This window comes from Myotis brandtii, unplaced genomic scaffold (assembly GCF_000412655.1).
Source record: "Myotis brandtii unplaced genomic scaffold, ASM41265v1 scaffold355, whole genome shotgun sequence".
NCBI lineage: Eukaryota > Metazoa > Chordata > Mammalia > Chiroptera > Vespertilionidae > Myotis > Myotis brandtii.
In genome coordinates this window covers 1,722,664-1,739,727 of record NW_005363642.1, presented here as the reverse complement: position 1 = coordinate 1,739,727, position 17,064 = coordinate 1,722,664, and the positions used below count along the sequence as shown (strand labels likewise).

Below are 17,064 nucleotides of genomic sequence, written 5' to 3'. Positions count from 1 at the left end.
TGTGTCAACTGTCTTACCTCCAGGCAAGGCAGATGTCTATGTGGGAAAGATGCCCTCTGCTGCCTGAGGGAAGTATTTGGCCTAGGAAGCTGGCGTTTCTGTTTTCTGAGCTCTATCCCTTGGATCCCCAGTCCTGGCTTCTGCTCTCACAGCTCCAGTCTGCTTCGCCCTCCCTCTATTGGAGCACAAGGTGGGTGGATCCACAGGGAGTTTAGTGCATTGGCCCTTTAAGAGGGTGCCTGAATTTTCAGTTGTTACTCCCTGGCAGACAGCACCCCACTGCTTTTCACAGCCAGATGTTATGTGGGTACCCTTCTCAGTTTTGGTGCTCTGTGCTGGGGGGCCCATCTTGGGGATTAGATCCCAGAGTTCTCAGTGGCAACCCCCCACAGCTGAGATATCTCACTGGGTGCCTGACCAACCCTTTCGTGCCTCTGCCCCTCCTGCCAGTCTCTATGTGGTCTCCATTTTCAGTCCTTGGGTATCAGGGTTCTCTCCTGTGAGTTTTCTCTTGATTATTCAGGAAGTTTTTCTATATTTTAGTTGTAATACCAATTTGTTCCTGGGAGCAAGTTTGTGCAGCATCCACTTACTCTGCCGCCATTTTTAATCTTCCTGGCCATATAGGTTTGGATTTACTTCTGTATTCTCTATTCTGTTGCAATGATCTCTGTGTCTTTTTTTATGCCAGCACCATGCTGTTTTGATTACTATAGTCTTGTGGTATAGTTTGATATCACGTAGTGTGATACCTCCAATGTTGTTCTCCTTTCTCAAGATTGCTTTGGCTATTCAAGATCTTTTGTGATTGCTTACAGATGTTAGGATTATTCTAATTCTGTGAAAAAGCCATTTGAATTTTGATAGGAATTGCTTTGGGTAGTATAGACATCTTAATCTTACTAATTCTTTCTACCCATGAACATGGCATACCATTCCATTTATTGTTGTCTTCAGTTGTTTTCTTTAATGTCTTATAGGTTTTTTGAAGTACAGGTCTTTACCACTTTGGTTATATTTATTCTTATTGATGCAGTTATAAGTGGAGTTGTTTTCTTAATTTTTCTTTCTGATGGTTCCTTAACTGCTATACAAAAATGCAACTGATATCTGAATATTAATTTTGTACCCTGCTACTTTACTGAATCCAGATATTGGCTTTTTGGTGGAGTCTTTAGTTCTTTATATATATATAGTATCCTATCATCTGAAAATGAAAATTTTCGTTTTTCTTTCCAATTTGGATGCCTTTTATTTCCTGTTCTTGTCTGATTGCTGTTACTAGGACTTCCACGACCATTTAAATAAAAGTAGTAAAAGTGGACATCTTTGTTTTTTATGAGTATGATGTTAGCTGTGGTTTGTCATATATGGCCTTTATTATATTGATGTATGTTCACTCTTTGCTGAGAGTTTTTATCTTAAATGAATGCTGGATTTTGAAATGCGTTTCCACATCTATTGATAGGATCATATGATTTTTATTCTTGATTTTGTTTATGTGGTGTATTACATTATTCAACTTGCAGACATTGGACCAGCCTTAAATACTGGGAATGAATTCCACCTGATCATGATATATGATCTTTTTAATATACATATTGCTAAATTTGGTTTGCTGGTATTCTTTATGGAATTTTTCCATCTATCCTCATCAGGGATATTAGCATATATATTTTGGAATGTCTTTGGTTTTGGAATAAAATGAGCTAGGCAGCCTTCCCTCCTTTTCCGTTATTTTGAAATAGTTTGAGAAAGGTAAGTGTTAATTTTTCTTTGACTGTTTGGTAAAAGTCACCTGTGAAGCCATCAGGTTCAGGACTTTTGTTTGTTGCGAACTTTTTTATTATTAATTCAATTTCTTTAGTATTTATTGATCTGCTCAGATTTTCTCTTTCTTCTTTATACAGTCTAAGAAGATTATATTTTTCTAGGAATCTATCCATTTCTTCCATGTTGTCCAGTTTGTTGGCATACACTTGTTCAGAGTACTTTCTTTCTTTTTTTTTTTTTTAAATATATTTTATTGATTTTTTTTACAGAGAGGAAGGGAGAGGGATAGAGAGTTAGAAACATCCCTGAGAGGGAAACATGGCTCAGCTGCCTCCTGCACACCCCCTACTGGGGATGTGCCCGCAACCAAGGTACATGCCCTCGACCGGAATCAAACCTGGGACTCTTCAGTCCACAGGCCAACGCTCGCCACTGAGCCAAACTGGTCAGGACATATTTTTCTTGTTCCTTGTGGTAAGACTGTATTGCTGTGAATTTCCCTTTTGGAACCACTTTGGCTGTTTCTGATAGATTTGGGGTCATTGTGTTTTCATTATCGTTTGTCTCAAGATATCTTCTGATTTCTTTCTTGATCTTGTTATTAACCCACTTATTACTTAGTGTCATGTTATTTAGCCTCCATGTGTCTGTGTGTTTTTCAGTTTTCTTCATGTAATTGATTTCTAGTTTCATACCCTTGTGGTCAGAGAAGATGCTTGATATGATTTTAACCTTCTTAAATGTATTGAGTCGTTTTGTGGCCTCACATATGGTGTATCCTAGAAAATATTTTGTGTACACTTGAAAAGAATGTATATTTGCCCTGACCTAGTAGCTCAGTTACTTAGAGCATGGTCCTGATATGCCTAGGTTGTGGGTTTGATCCCTGGTCAGGGCACATACAAGAATCAACCAAAGAATACATAAATAAGTGGAACAATAAATCTACGTTTCTCTGTCTCTCTGTCTCCCTCTTTCTCTCCCCCCACCCCGCCTTTGTCTCTCTCCCTTTCTCTCTCACTCAAATAAACAAATAAAAATTTTTAAAATATATTTTTATTGATTTCAGGGAGGAAGGAAGAGGGAGAGATAGAAACATCAATGATGAGAGAGAATCATTGATAGGCTTCCTTCTGCACGGCCCCCACTGGGGATCAAGCTCACAACCCGGACATGTACCCTTGACTGGAATCGAACCCTGGACCCTTCAGTCCGCAGGCCGACGCTCTATCCACCGAGCCAAACCGGCTAGTGCACAAATAAAACTTTTAAGAAAAAGAAAAGAACATATATTCTGCTGTTTGGGCAAGTCCTAAAAATATCAATTGAGTCCATCTGGTTTAATGTATCATTTAAGGGCTCTGTTCATGAGTCTATCCCTTTATATCCACCAATGTTTGCTTTATATATTTAGGTGCTACATTGGATTTATAGATGTTTACAAGAGTTATGTTCTTTTGTTGGATTGACCCCTTTCTCATTATGAAATGTCATTTGTCTCTTATTACAACCCTTATTTTAAAGTCTAGCTTATCTAAGTATTGCTACCTCAGCTATTTTTGTTATTCTATTTGCAGGAAATAACTTTTTTCATCACTTTACCTTCAGTCTGTGTGTCTTTTGATATGAAGTGGGTCTCTTGTAGGTAGCTTATGTACAGGATTTGTTTTTTTATCCATTCAGCCACACTATGGTTTTTTTTAAAGGAGCATTTAATTCATTTACACTTAAAGGAATTATTTATTGGTCTGTAGTTATTGCAGTTTTATTCATTGCTTTCTGATTGTTTTTGTAGTTTTCATTTCTTACTCTCTTTCTCACTTCCCTTGTCTGTTGATGGTTAACAGTGTTGCATTTGGATTCCTCTCACTTCATTTTTTGTTTATCTTGTGTTTTGGTTTGTGGTACCATGTAGTTCACATATACCAAGTTGTTGACAGCAGTCTATTTTAAGCTGCTTGTCACTTAAGTTTTAACATTCTAAAGTTACCCCTTCATTTGTATTTTTTTCTCATTTTTTCTTTTGTGCATGTGTTTGTGGGTGTCCCTTAATTTATTGTAATTATACATGATCGTTCTATTTTTGCCTTGTAAGCTTTGTATTAGCTTTATATTTGTTTGATCCATTGTGTTTCCTAAATGTTTTCCTTTGTCAGTGAGAACTTTTTTATTTGCTATATTTTCTTATTCATACTTTTGATCTTTTGTTGTTTACTTAATGAAATCCCTATAACGTTTCTTGTAATTCTGGTGATGAATTCCTTTAGCGTTTTCTTATAGTAACTAGCTCTTCTTCGATTCTAAATGATAGCTTTGCTGGGTAGAGTTATATTGGTTGTAGAACCTTGGTTTTCATCACTGTTAATATTTTGTGCCATTCCTTCGTGGCTTCCATAGTTTCTTTTGAAAATAGCTAATTATCTTATGGAAGCTCTTTTGTTCACAACTGACTTCTTTTCTCTTTTATGATTATCTCTTTGCCTTTAACCTTTGACATTTTTTTTTAATATATTTTTATTGATATTTTACAGAGAGGAAGGGAGAGGGATAGAGAGTTAGAAACATTGATGAGAGAGAAACATCGACCAGCTGCCTCCTGCACACTCCCTACTGGGGATGTGCCTGCAACCAAGGTATATGCCCTTGACCGGTATCGAACCTGGGACCCTTGAGTCCGCAGGCCGACGCTCTATCCACCGAGCCAAACCGGTTTTGGCAACCTTTGACATTTTAATTATGATGTGTGCTGGGACTCTTCGGGTTCATCTTATTTGGGACTCTGCACTTCCTGAACTTGTATGTCTATTTCCTTCTGCATGTTAGAGAAGTTTTCAGTCATTTTTTTTTTTTTCTTCAAATAGGTTTTCAAATCCCTTGCTCACTCTCTCTTCTCCTTCAGGTACCCTTATGATGTGAATGTGGGTATGCTTGATGTTGTCCCAGAATGCCCTTTAAACTATCTTCATTTTTTTTTTCTTTTAGCTATTCTGATTAGGTGTTTCCACTTCCGTGTCTTCTTGATCCTGTTTCATCTAATCTGTTGTTGATTCTCTCCAATATATTCATTTCATTTAATGTATTCATCACGGCCCCCACTGGGGATCATTTTCTGACTGCCTCCCCTCCTCCCCGTCTATGGTTTCTAAGGTTTTGCTGAGTTTATCTGTTCTTCCCCTAAGTTCAATGAGCATTCTTATAGCCAGTGTTTTGAACTCTGTATCCAGCAGATTGCCTGTCTCCATTTCATTTAGTTCTTTTTCTGGAATTTTGCCCTCCTCTTTCATTTGGGACATGTCTCCTCATTTTGGCTGACTCACTGTGATTTTTTTTTTCTGTTTATTAGGTAGATCTGCTACATCTCTTAGTCTTGGCAGAATGGCCTTATGTAGTAGGTGACCTGTGAGGCCCATTGGCACAGTCTCCCTATTCCCCTTAGCTGGGTGCACAAGGGGTATGTATCCCTTGTGTGGGTTGTGTGTGCCTCCTGTTGTAGTTGAGTCACGATTGTTTTTGGTATATCAGTGGGTTTAATTGACCATTGGGCTACCTGGCTTTGAGGGTTGTTTATGACTACAGCGGATAAGTAGTTGTGTGTGGGCTGACCCCTCCCCCCCCAGAAGGAAAGTCACATTAACAGAGTCCTCGTGCCAGCCATTCTGCCCTTTGGATGTGTCATTTGTGGAGCTGGTTGAATGGTGCTCTTGTGTGTTATCAAGCTGGCAACCAGTTGTGTTGTTTCTGGAGCCTCTTGGGAGGGCACAGGTAGGGGCTGGGAGTCATATGCAGTTGGTGGCTGCTTGTGCTGGGCCTAGAGGCTCTTGAGAGAAGCTATGCTGTGAACTGAGGCTGGCTGCTACTTGTGCCAATCTTGGGATGCTTTGGTGTGGGCACCACAGTGTGAGCTGAAGCCACCTGTCACTTGTGTTGGGTTTCTGGCTGATTAATTGAAGCTATATTACAAGTCAACACTGGTTGCAACTTTATAATAGGCTTGGAGCCACCTGGTGGTGTTGTAATGTACCCCATGAATCACACAAAGGACGACCCAAGAAGTCAAATTAAGAAGTCTTTCTTCCAGAGCCGGCGGCTGCGAGGGGGCATTAGCTCTCCAAATCTCGCAGCTCTGAGTGACTACAGTACTGAGCTTATAAAGACAAAAAAACCACATCCTGCTAGACGTTGGAATGTAGAGCTATCTTGTGAAAGCAGATTGTACAGAAGCAAACTGAGCAAAGTTAGTTATCTCTAAAAGTTAGTTATAGTTTTAGTTTTTGGAGCCATTGAGTCAAGGGACAACATTCCCGAGCCACTGAGTCAATGGGAAAGCAATTAAAGCAATTTTTGCAGTTCTGGTCCTCAGGCACAGGAAAATAACCCTTGTAAAGCCGTAATGTGGGCTGGCAACATAATGGGGTAATTTATGTGAGTTTCCAGGTCTCATTCTGGAAATGGAGGTTTAACTACCCTATTGTTTAAGCAAGCAAATGTTTACAGTAGCCAGAATAGCAGGGTTAAAATTTATACAGCAGTTTTTACCTGAGATGAATGTTACTATGCTTCATTGCTTCAATGGAAGTCACAATGCATGTTGAGAGCAGTCACCACTTGTGCCAGCCTTGGGGCTACTTAGCAAGAAGTACAAGGCATGATTAGTCCAACTGCTTCTGTTTGCAGTTTGTGGGCTTTTCGATAAAGTCCACAGCATAATGCTACTTGTGTGGAAGCCCCTGGAAACAGCTCGTTTTGGGTGGGTAAGGTGGGTGGGACTGCATCTCAAGGAATCACCAGAGCTGGGCAAACATTGTTAGCCAGGTTAATGGAGAGCTCAGCTTTGGTACCTGTGTGGGGCTGCCAGTTTTGTGAGATTAAGACTGAACAAAGAACAGTGGTGCCTGCCAGCACTTCCATCCCCAGAGAGAACTGCCTTGACCCCTGACCTTCAAGCCCTTGTTCTGAAACCAGTCAGTTCAGCTCCTCTATGTATGTCCCTGGCGCTCTTTGAGCTGCTGCCCCTTGGCTGGAGCGCAGAGCGATTGAGTTTGTGAGTGAGCAAGTAAGTTTGTGAGGGGGCGAATTCTTGCAGCGGGAAAAGGGGGGTTTCACTCGAGGAATTCCTGGGACTCATTATGGACACTCCTCTTCCCATCACTTTTGCCCTGGGCTGGTGAGCCAGGTGAGAGGCTGGCACCCCTCACTCTTCTGGGGGAACTTTAAAGCTGAGATAATCCTCTGATTTTTAATACCAACACCGTTATTGTGGGACCTGACCCTACCACATCCCTGTCCCTTCTACCAGTCTCATTGTGGCATCTTTATATTTTTTAGTTCTAGGACTTCCATTCAGCTAGTCTTCAGGTGGTTCTCAATAATGGTTGTTGAATAAGTTAGTTGTAATTTTGATGAGATAATGGGAGGAGGCAAACACAGCATTTAGCTCCCACCATCTTAACTGGAAGTACTGCAGTATTCCTTTTTTTTTTCCTATTTAAACAATTTTATTGTTTGAGTACATAGATAAATTTATGCCACTTGGGCAGAGTCTGTGAATGTCTCCTATGTCTAGTTGCAGGGGAGGATTTGTTTGGTCTTATAATATTAAGCCAACCAGTGAATACGGCTATTGATCAAAATTGGACAGAATTTACAAAAAGGATCAGAATCCTTTTTTAAAAAAAGTTATGCTTTTTAATTTTTTATATGTTCCTCTCAAGATTCTTTTGAACAGCAATAGTTTTCTTAATTAATAGTAGAGATGCTCAAGAACATCAGGAGCGAATCCTTTTGACTTAAGAATTCTCAAGATTGTATTGCCTGTCACTTATGTAACACTATTTTCTCAAGATCACACTGATTTGTGTTGAGTCAGCCCCTTCTTGGCCAGTTTGTAGATCTGCTGTTTCACATTGTCACAGGTCAACTTCAGCCAGGTGGGGATGATGCAGTGGCAGGGCAAAGCTGACTAGGACAAGCCTTTACTTGGGAGCATGCATGCAACCCATCATGGCAACAGACAAGCAGCAAAAAAAGAGCAATATTCCTTTCTTTTAGACCAGTTACTTACCCACCGTTCAGATAGAAGTTGATGTGGACACTGAGATAAATACTAAAATATTTCTCTGCTATGTGGTAGATTTTCCTTAAATTATGAGAAACAATCAATAACTAAGAATTATAGCCCTAGAGCCGGCTTGGATCAGTGGATAGAGCGTCAGCCTGCAGACTGAGGAGTCCCAGGTTTGATTCCGGCCAAGGGCACATGCCTGGGTTGCGGGCTTGATCCCCAGTAGGGGGGGTGCAGGAGGCAGCCGATCAATGATTCTCTCTCATCATTGATGTTTCTGTCTCTCTCCTTCTCCCTTCCTCTCTGAATCAGTAAAGAAATATATTTTAAAAAATAATTAAGTATTATAAAACCTAAATTGGCTTTCTTATTATAACTGGCATCATGTTGTGTATCTTAGTGCTCATTTCATATTCATGCCTATTGGGAACTACTCCTGCAGTACCATTTATTTTGAAAATTTGAATGTTAGGAAAGCTTTTAAAAAGTGCCACTGTGTGTAGAAAATGGAATGTTCTATGTAAAACATTGTTTTCTGTGTTTATGAACAATTGCAACTTAATCTTAGATTATCTAACGTATGGCCTGCTTAGATTATTTAAACCAGAAGTTAATGGTTATAGCAGTAAAGTGATATAAAAAGTGGCCAGGTAAATGATCAGGTTTAGTAACAAGTAGAGGCTTACTAGCACTATAAATTTTGAATTTATACAGTTTGAATTAATAGAAAGGAATTGAAATTATTTGTACATTTTAGTAAATGTGGATTTTCAATAAAAATAACTAAATGAAGAGATAGTCTCAACATTGTTTTAATATTGTAAATAGATGTTAGCTTTTGTCTGCTGGAGAAATGCTTTTAAATATGGTATCTTAAATTCTAGGATATGAAAGATGGCAAGTCCAGATAGAAGTAAACGGAAGATATTAAAAGCCAAAAAAACAATGCCTGCCAGTTGCCGGAAACAAATAGAGATCCTCCATAAGTCAAAGAATGTTGAAGCACTGAAAACAGCAGCAATTGGGAATAATGTGTCAAGTGATAATCAGAATTCAAGTGTTGTCATAAATAACAAATGTAGAGATTCTGAAAATGATGTTTCCTCATTGGACTCTAATAAAAATTCAGCGTGCTCACAAAAAAGTGAAGTATCTTCTCAGAATTCAATAAAACCACTAGAAATTGATTTGGAAACAAGATCGCAATCCACTGAAGAACAAGCTGTATGCCCTTACCAAAAGCCAAGTAAACCAATAGAATCTCCCAGGAATCTGTCTACACAAGAGGCAAAAGATTCACAAAACACTTCTGAAAACTGTAACAAGGCAAATGTAATAAGATCCTGTTTTGAACAACAGGAAGAGGATTGTAATCTGAAATCCACTAGTAACCAACAGAGTGTATTGAGTAGTGTAGTTCAAATGTCAAATTCTGCAGTAATCAATACCTTGGATAAAAGAGTTTCCCATTTAGAAACAAACTCCAATTCTGCATCGCATGATAAAAGGCAAAATGACATTTTGATTTTAAGTTCAGACAACCATTTTGTGCCTGTTGATAAAATTTCTACGGCAGTAAATTCAGTCATTTATAGTAACTGTACTGCTGACAGTTTGAAAAGTGAAGACTCCTATAGAACCTATCATTCTATCATTTCAAATGGTGAAAATACAGAATCAACATGGCTGTCATCACTTGACACAGATAGTAATAACAGTAAGTGTATACTTGTATTATCTTCTGGGGAAATCAAAATAATCACTGTCTTTTGGTGGGTTTTATAGTCTCAGATATAGAAACAGTAGAGTACGTACCCTGTGGGGCAAAAGTACAGTTGTTTGGAAAATAATACCATAATTAATAAGTAATTATACAGGAATAAGTTATTTTGTGTACTCAAAACTATAAACCTATTTTAGCCACACCCTGTATAGACAGGGGAAAGGTAAACAATGACAAATATTTCAGAGGATCTTGTTTCTGAACCATTCTTGGTGGGGAGGGGAAATGGTACCCTCTATATCCAAAGGCAGTAAATTCTGTCAAGAAATCAGTCACTTTTTATTGAGAGCACAAAAAACCAAAAGGTGGTTTATAGCATTTGCTTGGTTTATTTCATCTACATATTTTCTTATTTTGAAGTTTTATTTATTAGATTAGGAGACTAATTGAAAGAGAGAGTGGATTTTTAAATTGTTGGTGAACTCATTTTTTTTTTCATAGAATTGACCTGTAAATCATGTGCCAAGTATATGCGCATATACATACATACTTGTGTGTGTGTGTGTGTAGAGCAGTGATGGCGAACCTTTTGAGCTCGGCATGGCAGCATTTTGAAAAACCCTAACTTAACTCTGGTGCCGTGTCACATATAGAAATTTTTTGATATTTGCAACCATGGTAAAACAAAGATTTATATTTTTGATATTTATTTTATATGTTTAAATGCCATTTAACAAAGATAAATCAACCAAAAAAATGAGTTCGCGTGTCACCTCTGACACGCGTGTCATAGGTTCGCCATCACTGGTGTAGAGTGAGAGAGAAATGTGCCAAGTATATGCACATATACATACTTAATGTGTGTGTGTGTGTGTGTGTGTGTGTGTGTGTGTGTGGAGAGAGAGAGAAATGCATTAAATAATTAACCAATGAAGTTCTAGGGTTAGAAAATCATTAAAATAGCTAAAGTATATTTCATTCAAAGTAGGATGTTTGTGTGTAGCTTAATGAAATACAAGAAAAAGCTGATTTTATAGGATAAATTTTGTGTAGGCTTCAGAGTGATCATTTAACAAGATGAATTTAAAATTGCTTAAAAATAGGATCACCTATTAAAAATATGTAGGACTGCCTAAGTAACTGTTTATAGAAATATTGTAACTACTTAAGTAACTAAGTAGAAAATTAAATGCTATAATTTATTCCATTTTTTCTGTATTAAATAGATACTAAATGTATATTAAGTAGGATTGAAGGGAAAATGCATCTGAGACCACAACCCTACCTACGATATTCATTTTAAAAAATAAATTAGGTTGTTGCAATTTTTTATACAATTGCATTTTCTAAAAAAATGCTGTCAATGGTCACATTTTAGTTTTTCCATTTGCTGAGAGGGTCTAGAAATTAGAGAATTGCCCTGTTTCTTTCATTAGAAGGAGTATTTTTATCTCTGATCTTTCCATTTCCCCAAGGCCATAATCATAAGAAGAGGATGTTTTCAGAAAACAAAGAAAATGTTAAGCGCCTGAAAACTTCAGAGCAAATTAATGAAAATTTTTGTGTAGCTCTGGAAAAGCAAACAGCATTGCTGGAACAGGTAAAATATTGGGGCTTAAATATTTGCTTCAGAAACTTCTACTTTTGATTAGTAAAATATGGTAAAAGTTGTCCTGGCTAGTTGGATGAGTGTCATCCTATACACCAAAAGGTCACTGGTTAGATTCCCGTTCTAGGCTCATGCCCAGATTTCAGGTTTGATCCTCGGTATGTTTAAGGGAGGCAGCCAGTCAATGTTTCTCTCTTACATTGATGTTTCTCTCCCTTTCTCCTTCCCTCCCTCTCTCTCTCTCTCCCTCTCCCATTCTCTCTAAAATCAATAAAACCATATTTTTTTTAAAAAGGAATAGTTGCCCTGGCAGGTTTTGCTCAGTGGTAAAGAGAATTAGCCCTCACACCAAAGGGTCACAGGTTTGATTCCCAACCCAGTTGAGCGGGAGATGTCTGTCTGTCTGTCTGTCTGTCTGTCTGTCTCCCTCCCTCCCTTCCACTCTCTAAAAAATCTATGGGAAAAGTATCCTCGGGTGAGGATTTTAAAAAATGGTAAGTTATTTGATCTCCACAATGACTTAGTACAGATGACTTTCACTTGATGCAAAGCTGGTATATGAAAGATGAATTAGCAGATGGAGGTATTAGGGGAAGATAATTATTTACATTACCAAGATATCTCTAGTTACTTGAGAATGATCCTATGCAGAGTGACCCTATATAGAGTGCTCTGGTAGAAAGAGTATGGGATTTTCAGTAATTATTGCATTCAAATCTCTTTGTGAGTCATATACCCCAGGGACTTGAGCTTTGCTGAAAAATCTATTTTGTACTGGTAATGAGGTTCTTTGGTCTGTATTTGTAGCTATTTGTAGAAATTATCACAATTGATCACTATTTCAGACAACCTAAAGTTCATTGCATAGTCCTGTTACATTCAGGTTTACTTGCCCTAATTTCCAAGTTTACATAGGTATGCTGTATTATCTGACATTTTGCTTTATAGTATCATTAAACACATGTTTTGCTTTCATTTTTGCCCAGTTTCATCTCATTGTATTACAGTTTCCATACATGTCTGATCAACTGAGTTTAAGAAACCTCAGTTTTAGTAGATCCTGTTTTGATTACCATATTTTGTAATTTTACTGTATTTACTACTAGAATGCCACAACTAAAAGACATTAAGTAGTAAATGAATGCCTGTCAGCTGTAATGGAACAAAAATGTCCTGATTCAAACTATTCTGCTTACTGTATCCAAAACAAAAACACTACTGGTTTTTAAAAACAGGCCATTACAATTATGTAGTTTCATATTATACGAATGTATATTCATATAATACCTGGAAGCCTTTTTGAAAGATGAATGCTGAACCAGCTTAATAGATGAGTCAACAGTTTTTCCCTTTTTATCTCTTGTTTTCTTCCAGGAAGACCAAAAGAGACACTAATAAAAAATATGTAAATGTTCTATTGTTTGCAGGAAAAGGGTACCAGAATTATGGTAACCATGGATGCAGTTTAAGAAATTGTTGAAAAATATTATAGCTGTGTCTTTTTTTTTTTTTTTTTTTTCCCCCCCCCCCCCCCCCCCCCCCATAGCTGTGTCTTATTCCCAGTGATTAGTAACTGAATTCAGAAATAAGGTCTGATATGGATATATAAAGACGAAATTTAATGTTTGAACATTTTAATTTCACTGGCATGGAAAAATCAGGGTTTTCCTTCACTCTTATCTGTTTCACAAAATAGTTGGTCCAAGCTGACACAGAAAATAGTCCTTCCCAATGACATTTAGGGAATGCAGTCTATTTTATCTTCTCACCCATCCCCCACCCAGAAGTTTATTGCACATTCCCCAAAGACAACTTGGGTTTAAGCTAATTCCTATCTTTTTACCTACCTCTAAATAGCTGAGCTAGCTTACTCTCACTTGATGTTTTGATTCCTGTTCAAACAGTAAACTTTCTAAACCACATCTGTTTTTCTTCCTTGAATCCCAGTGGACTAGGGTCTCCCGTTCGTAGGTTGTTCTTTCCTATGAGAGAATTCTGGGGCTGCTGACTCTTCTTTTGAGGTTTCATAAGGATCTTGGCTTAATTGGTGCCAATTAAATTATTGAAGTAGAAGAGTTTTTCTTCTAAAATCCAAGTTAGTCACTCCATCCACCATCTTAGATAGTTGAGGCACATTGGAGATACAATTGCCAGTCTTTGTCCAATCTTTAGGCTATTTTGTCTGCAATCTGAAAATTGTATCTAGGACTTCCATCTGATTTTATAATTTTAACACAGTGCCATTGGCAGAAGACATTCATAAGGTATTTGTTGGAGGTTATTGTGTCTGTCCTCTACATGAGGAACAACACCACTAAATGAGAACAAATGTCCAATCTAAGAGGAATCTACCAGTTGGTGGATATTTAGTCCAAAATAATCAAGTTATCAGAGTCTGCTTCCATCTGAATCACCAGGAATACTTGTTTAAATTGTGGTTTCTTTTTTTAAAAAATTTTTTTATTGTTGTTGTTAATCCTCATCCAAGGATATTTTTCCATTGATTTTTAGGGAGTGGAAGAGAGAGGGAAAGACAGAGAGAGACATCAATGTGTGAGAAACACATCAATTGGTTGCCTCTTGCTCGAGCCCTGACCAGGGCCTGGGCTAGGGAGGAGCCTACAACCAAGGTACGTGCCCTTGACCAGAATCGAACCCAGGACCCTTTGGTCCATAGGCCAATGCTCTATCCACTGAGCCAAACTAACTAGGGCTAAATTATGGTTTCTTAAGCTCACTAATAGTTGAAGACTGTTCTTTTAGGCTACTCTTTTCTCAAACTAACAGTCTCCTTTCCAAGAAATTCTATTTGGTGAATCCAGGGGAGAGCCTGGGAATTTGTGACTTTTTAATCCTGAGGATATGTTTCTCATTGATTTTTGAGAGAGGGTAACGTCGATGTGAGAGAGAAACATTGATCAATTGCCTCCTATAAGTGCCCCAACTGGGAATCAAATCATAGATCAACCAATGCAGATATGTGCTTTGACTGGGAATCAAACCCACAACCTTTTTTTAGTGTACGGGAGAGCTAACCAATTGAGCCAGCCATCCAGCCAGGGCAAGAATTTGTGACTTTTAATAAGTATCCCATGTAATTCTTCCTCACCAGGAAGTTTGACAAACACTGTGGCATTTGCTTGTTAGCAAAATGTTATTCCCATATTCAGAACACTGAGATATTTCTCCAAGGTTATGAACTTCACTTATTGACCCCAGCCAGTGAACTTGTAAGCGTGCAGTAATCCATAATAACCACATGAGTGACAGGTAATGGTTGTCAGTAAAAATAGTATTGGTATGTGTTTCTGAGCATTTTACATAACACATATTTTAAGCACTTATTTATTGAATCAAATATTTAAAAGTTGTGAAAATATTAATGACAATCATATCTAATAATGTTGAGAAACTTTTTGAAGAAATATTAATGAAGCATTACAGAAGAAATCAAGTAGAAAATAGTGTTGAAGAGTAAGAACAATTGAAAATGAGAAGGAAAAACCTTAGAAATAATCAAATACTGAATTACATCCAGGTGATATCAGTATAAAAGAATTTAGCATACAAACTTTTAAGTTCCAATTTTGAGCACCAAGAACAAGATATTAGGGTAAAGTTGTAAATGTTACTATTAAATACTTTAAATGTATTAATGCAGGTTTTGTTATTAAGAGAGACTACCTAACTCTGTTATAAAAGTTGTGTATATGACCATACACATTGAGCAAATAAGTACATATGACTGTTCATGGCAGGGTCAAGGATCAAACTTTCATAACCTGCTCCATCTCTACTACAGACCAACCAGCCATTTTCATTGGGCTCTGATTTCAGATAAGTGGAGTTCCTTTTTATGGAATAGTAGGTTTAAGTTGTATGTTCTATTGAATTTGATACTCAACCTTTAAAAAACTTACTGGTCTATAAATGTAAACATAATAATATAAAGTATACTTTATTGGTTACAGAAAATAGCAAAGCTTTTTAAGAAGTAAAAAAAGTTGCTTTTAAATTTGAAACAGGGTATTTTGGTTTTTATTTTAAAATTCTAGGTCAAACATTTGATTCAACAGGAGATCTATAGTATACATTACAAACTATTTGATAACAAACTAAAAGAATTGACTGAACGCATTGGGAAGACACAGTGCAGGAATAAACATGAAGCAATAGCTGATGAACTCTTCGTAAGTTTCTAATTTCCCTTGATTTCCTTTGAGTCCTTTTAAAAAGTAGAATTTGGTGATGTTTTATATGTTAGGGAAGGAAAACAATATAGGCAGACCCAAATATGATCTCTGGCCACAAACCTGATGTATGAGATTTCCATAGGTTAAGAATTCATTATATCTTAGCAGTATTGGCCCTTGTCATGTACTTTTAGAAATAGCAGCTATTCTGATATTGACAGGCTTAATACATAGGCAATTTCTTTTAATTCAAAATACAAGGTGTCCCCCCAAAATGTGTACACACTATAAAGGCAGTGTTTATTAAAATACATTTCATTTTCAAAATGTAATAGGATCTATAGCAACTGTTAAAGTGTGTATACATTTTGGGGGGTACCCTATATAGTCTGTATTAGAGCTTGTGGAACCAGTTTCAAGGGTTTTTTTTCTTTCAATCTTCAGTATACACTCACTTGCTGATTGGTGTTTCTACCAACATTAATTTTATTATGGACTAATTTGAAGTTTGGTATTTTTATTTTCTATTCTAGAATACTATACCAGCATCAAACATGATGTTTTTAATTGAGTTCACATTGGCTTATAACATTATATAAGTTTCAGGTGTACAATAGTATGTAATCCAGTATCTATACATTGTAGCATCCTTACCACCAAAAATCTAGTTCCCATCCATCATTATACCTTTGACCCCTTTTACTCATTTCAACCTCTCCAACCCCACTTCCCTTCTCATAACCACCAATCTGTTGCTAAGAGTTTGTTTTTGTTTTATTTGTTTGAGTAAAATACCATTTTGCCCTTTTCTGTCGATTCACTTCACTAAGTTCATCCATGTCACAAGTAGCAATATTTCCTTTTTTTAATTTCCTTTTTTTATAAACTGAGTAGTATTCCATTGTATATGTACCACATCTTTTATCCATTCATCAGTCAGAGGATGCATCAAATGTGATTTAAATATTTGGCTTGTCTAAGAATTTCTCACTTATTTGGGTGGATAAATAAGTCTAAGAAAAGTACTTTGGCAAATTGTTTTCACTCCATCTCTATATGATATGTTTTTTAGTACTCTGGTTTTATATTTATCTGTTTTTCTCTTTTTCTTCTAGGCAAAAATAGCACAACTTCAAAGACGTATTAAAAAAGTATTGTTATCTGAAAGGAATTGTTTGGAACCAAACATGTCATCTAATAATACATCCTTTAAGGTTGGTATAAACAAATAGTTTTTTTTTGGTGTTTTTTTTTTTTACCTGTCACAATAAAGTTTATTATGAAAACAGGCTGGCGTGGGGATAAGGGGGCAGACAAGTACATATAGGTTGGGTGGCTCAGGTGAAATAGTGCGGCTTCTTCACATTGATGCCATACTCGCTGAGGGCAGGGGTCAAGTCCTCCATGGTTAGAGTGTACTTGCGGTCCTTGCTCTTGCTTCAGGAGCTGCCAGAGGCTGTGCCCTTCATTTTGCAGTGTGTCGTTGGCAATATCTGAGATGAATTTCTGGGCAGCTAGGGAGATGAGCCAAATTATGCGAGGGTCTGAGGCCTCAAAGCCAGCGCAGTTCAGGTAGTAACCAGTCACTGCATCTGGGATCATAGGCATGTAATCCTCCAGCTGCATCAGAAAGTCCACCAGCGCCCCAGGCCGCGGCAACAGCCCCAGGCCCCCCTGCCGTCCCCGCAGGGCTGGCCTTGTCCTC

General features: G+C 37.5%; 1 protein-coding gene across 2 annotated transcripts in view; it reads left to right on the top strand.

Annotated features, from left to right (window-relative positions):
• ATF7IP2 (activating transcription factor 7 interacting protein 2) overlaps positions 1–17,064 on the top strand; it is a 79,326-nt gene that overhangs the window by 18,763 nt on the left and 43,499 nt on the right. Inside the window, exons 3-6 of one of the 2 annotated variants that reach the window (XM_014544193.1) lie at positions 8,719–9,551; positions 11,033–11,157; positions 15,222–15,356; positions 16,475–16,573. In XM_014544193.1, the coding sequence (XP_014399679.1) occupies positions 8,729–9,551; positions 11,033–11,157; positions 15,222–15,356; positions 16,475–16,573 (1,182 nt within the window). In that variant the 5' untranslated portion in view covers positions 8,719–8,728. The remainder of the gene's footprint in view (positions 1–8,718; positions 9,552–11,032; positions 11,158–15,221; positions 15,357–16,474; positions 16,574–17,064) is intronic. The other variant, XM_014544194.1, reaches the window with a different exon arrangement.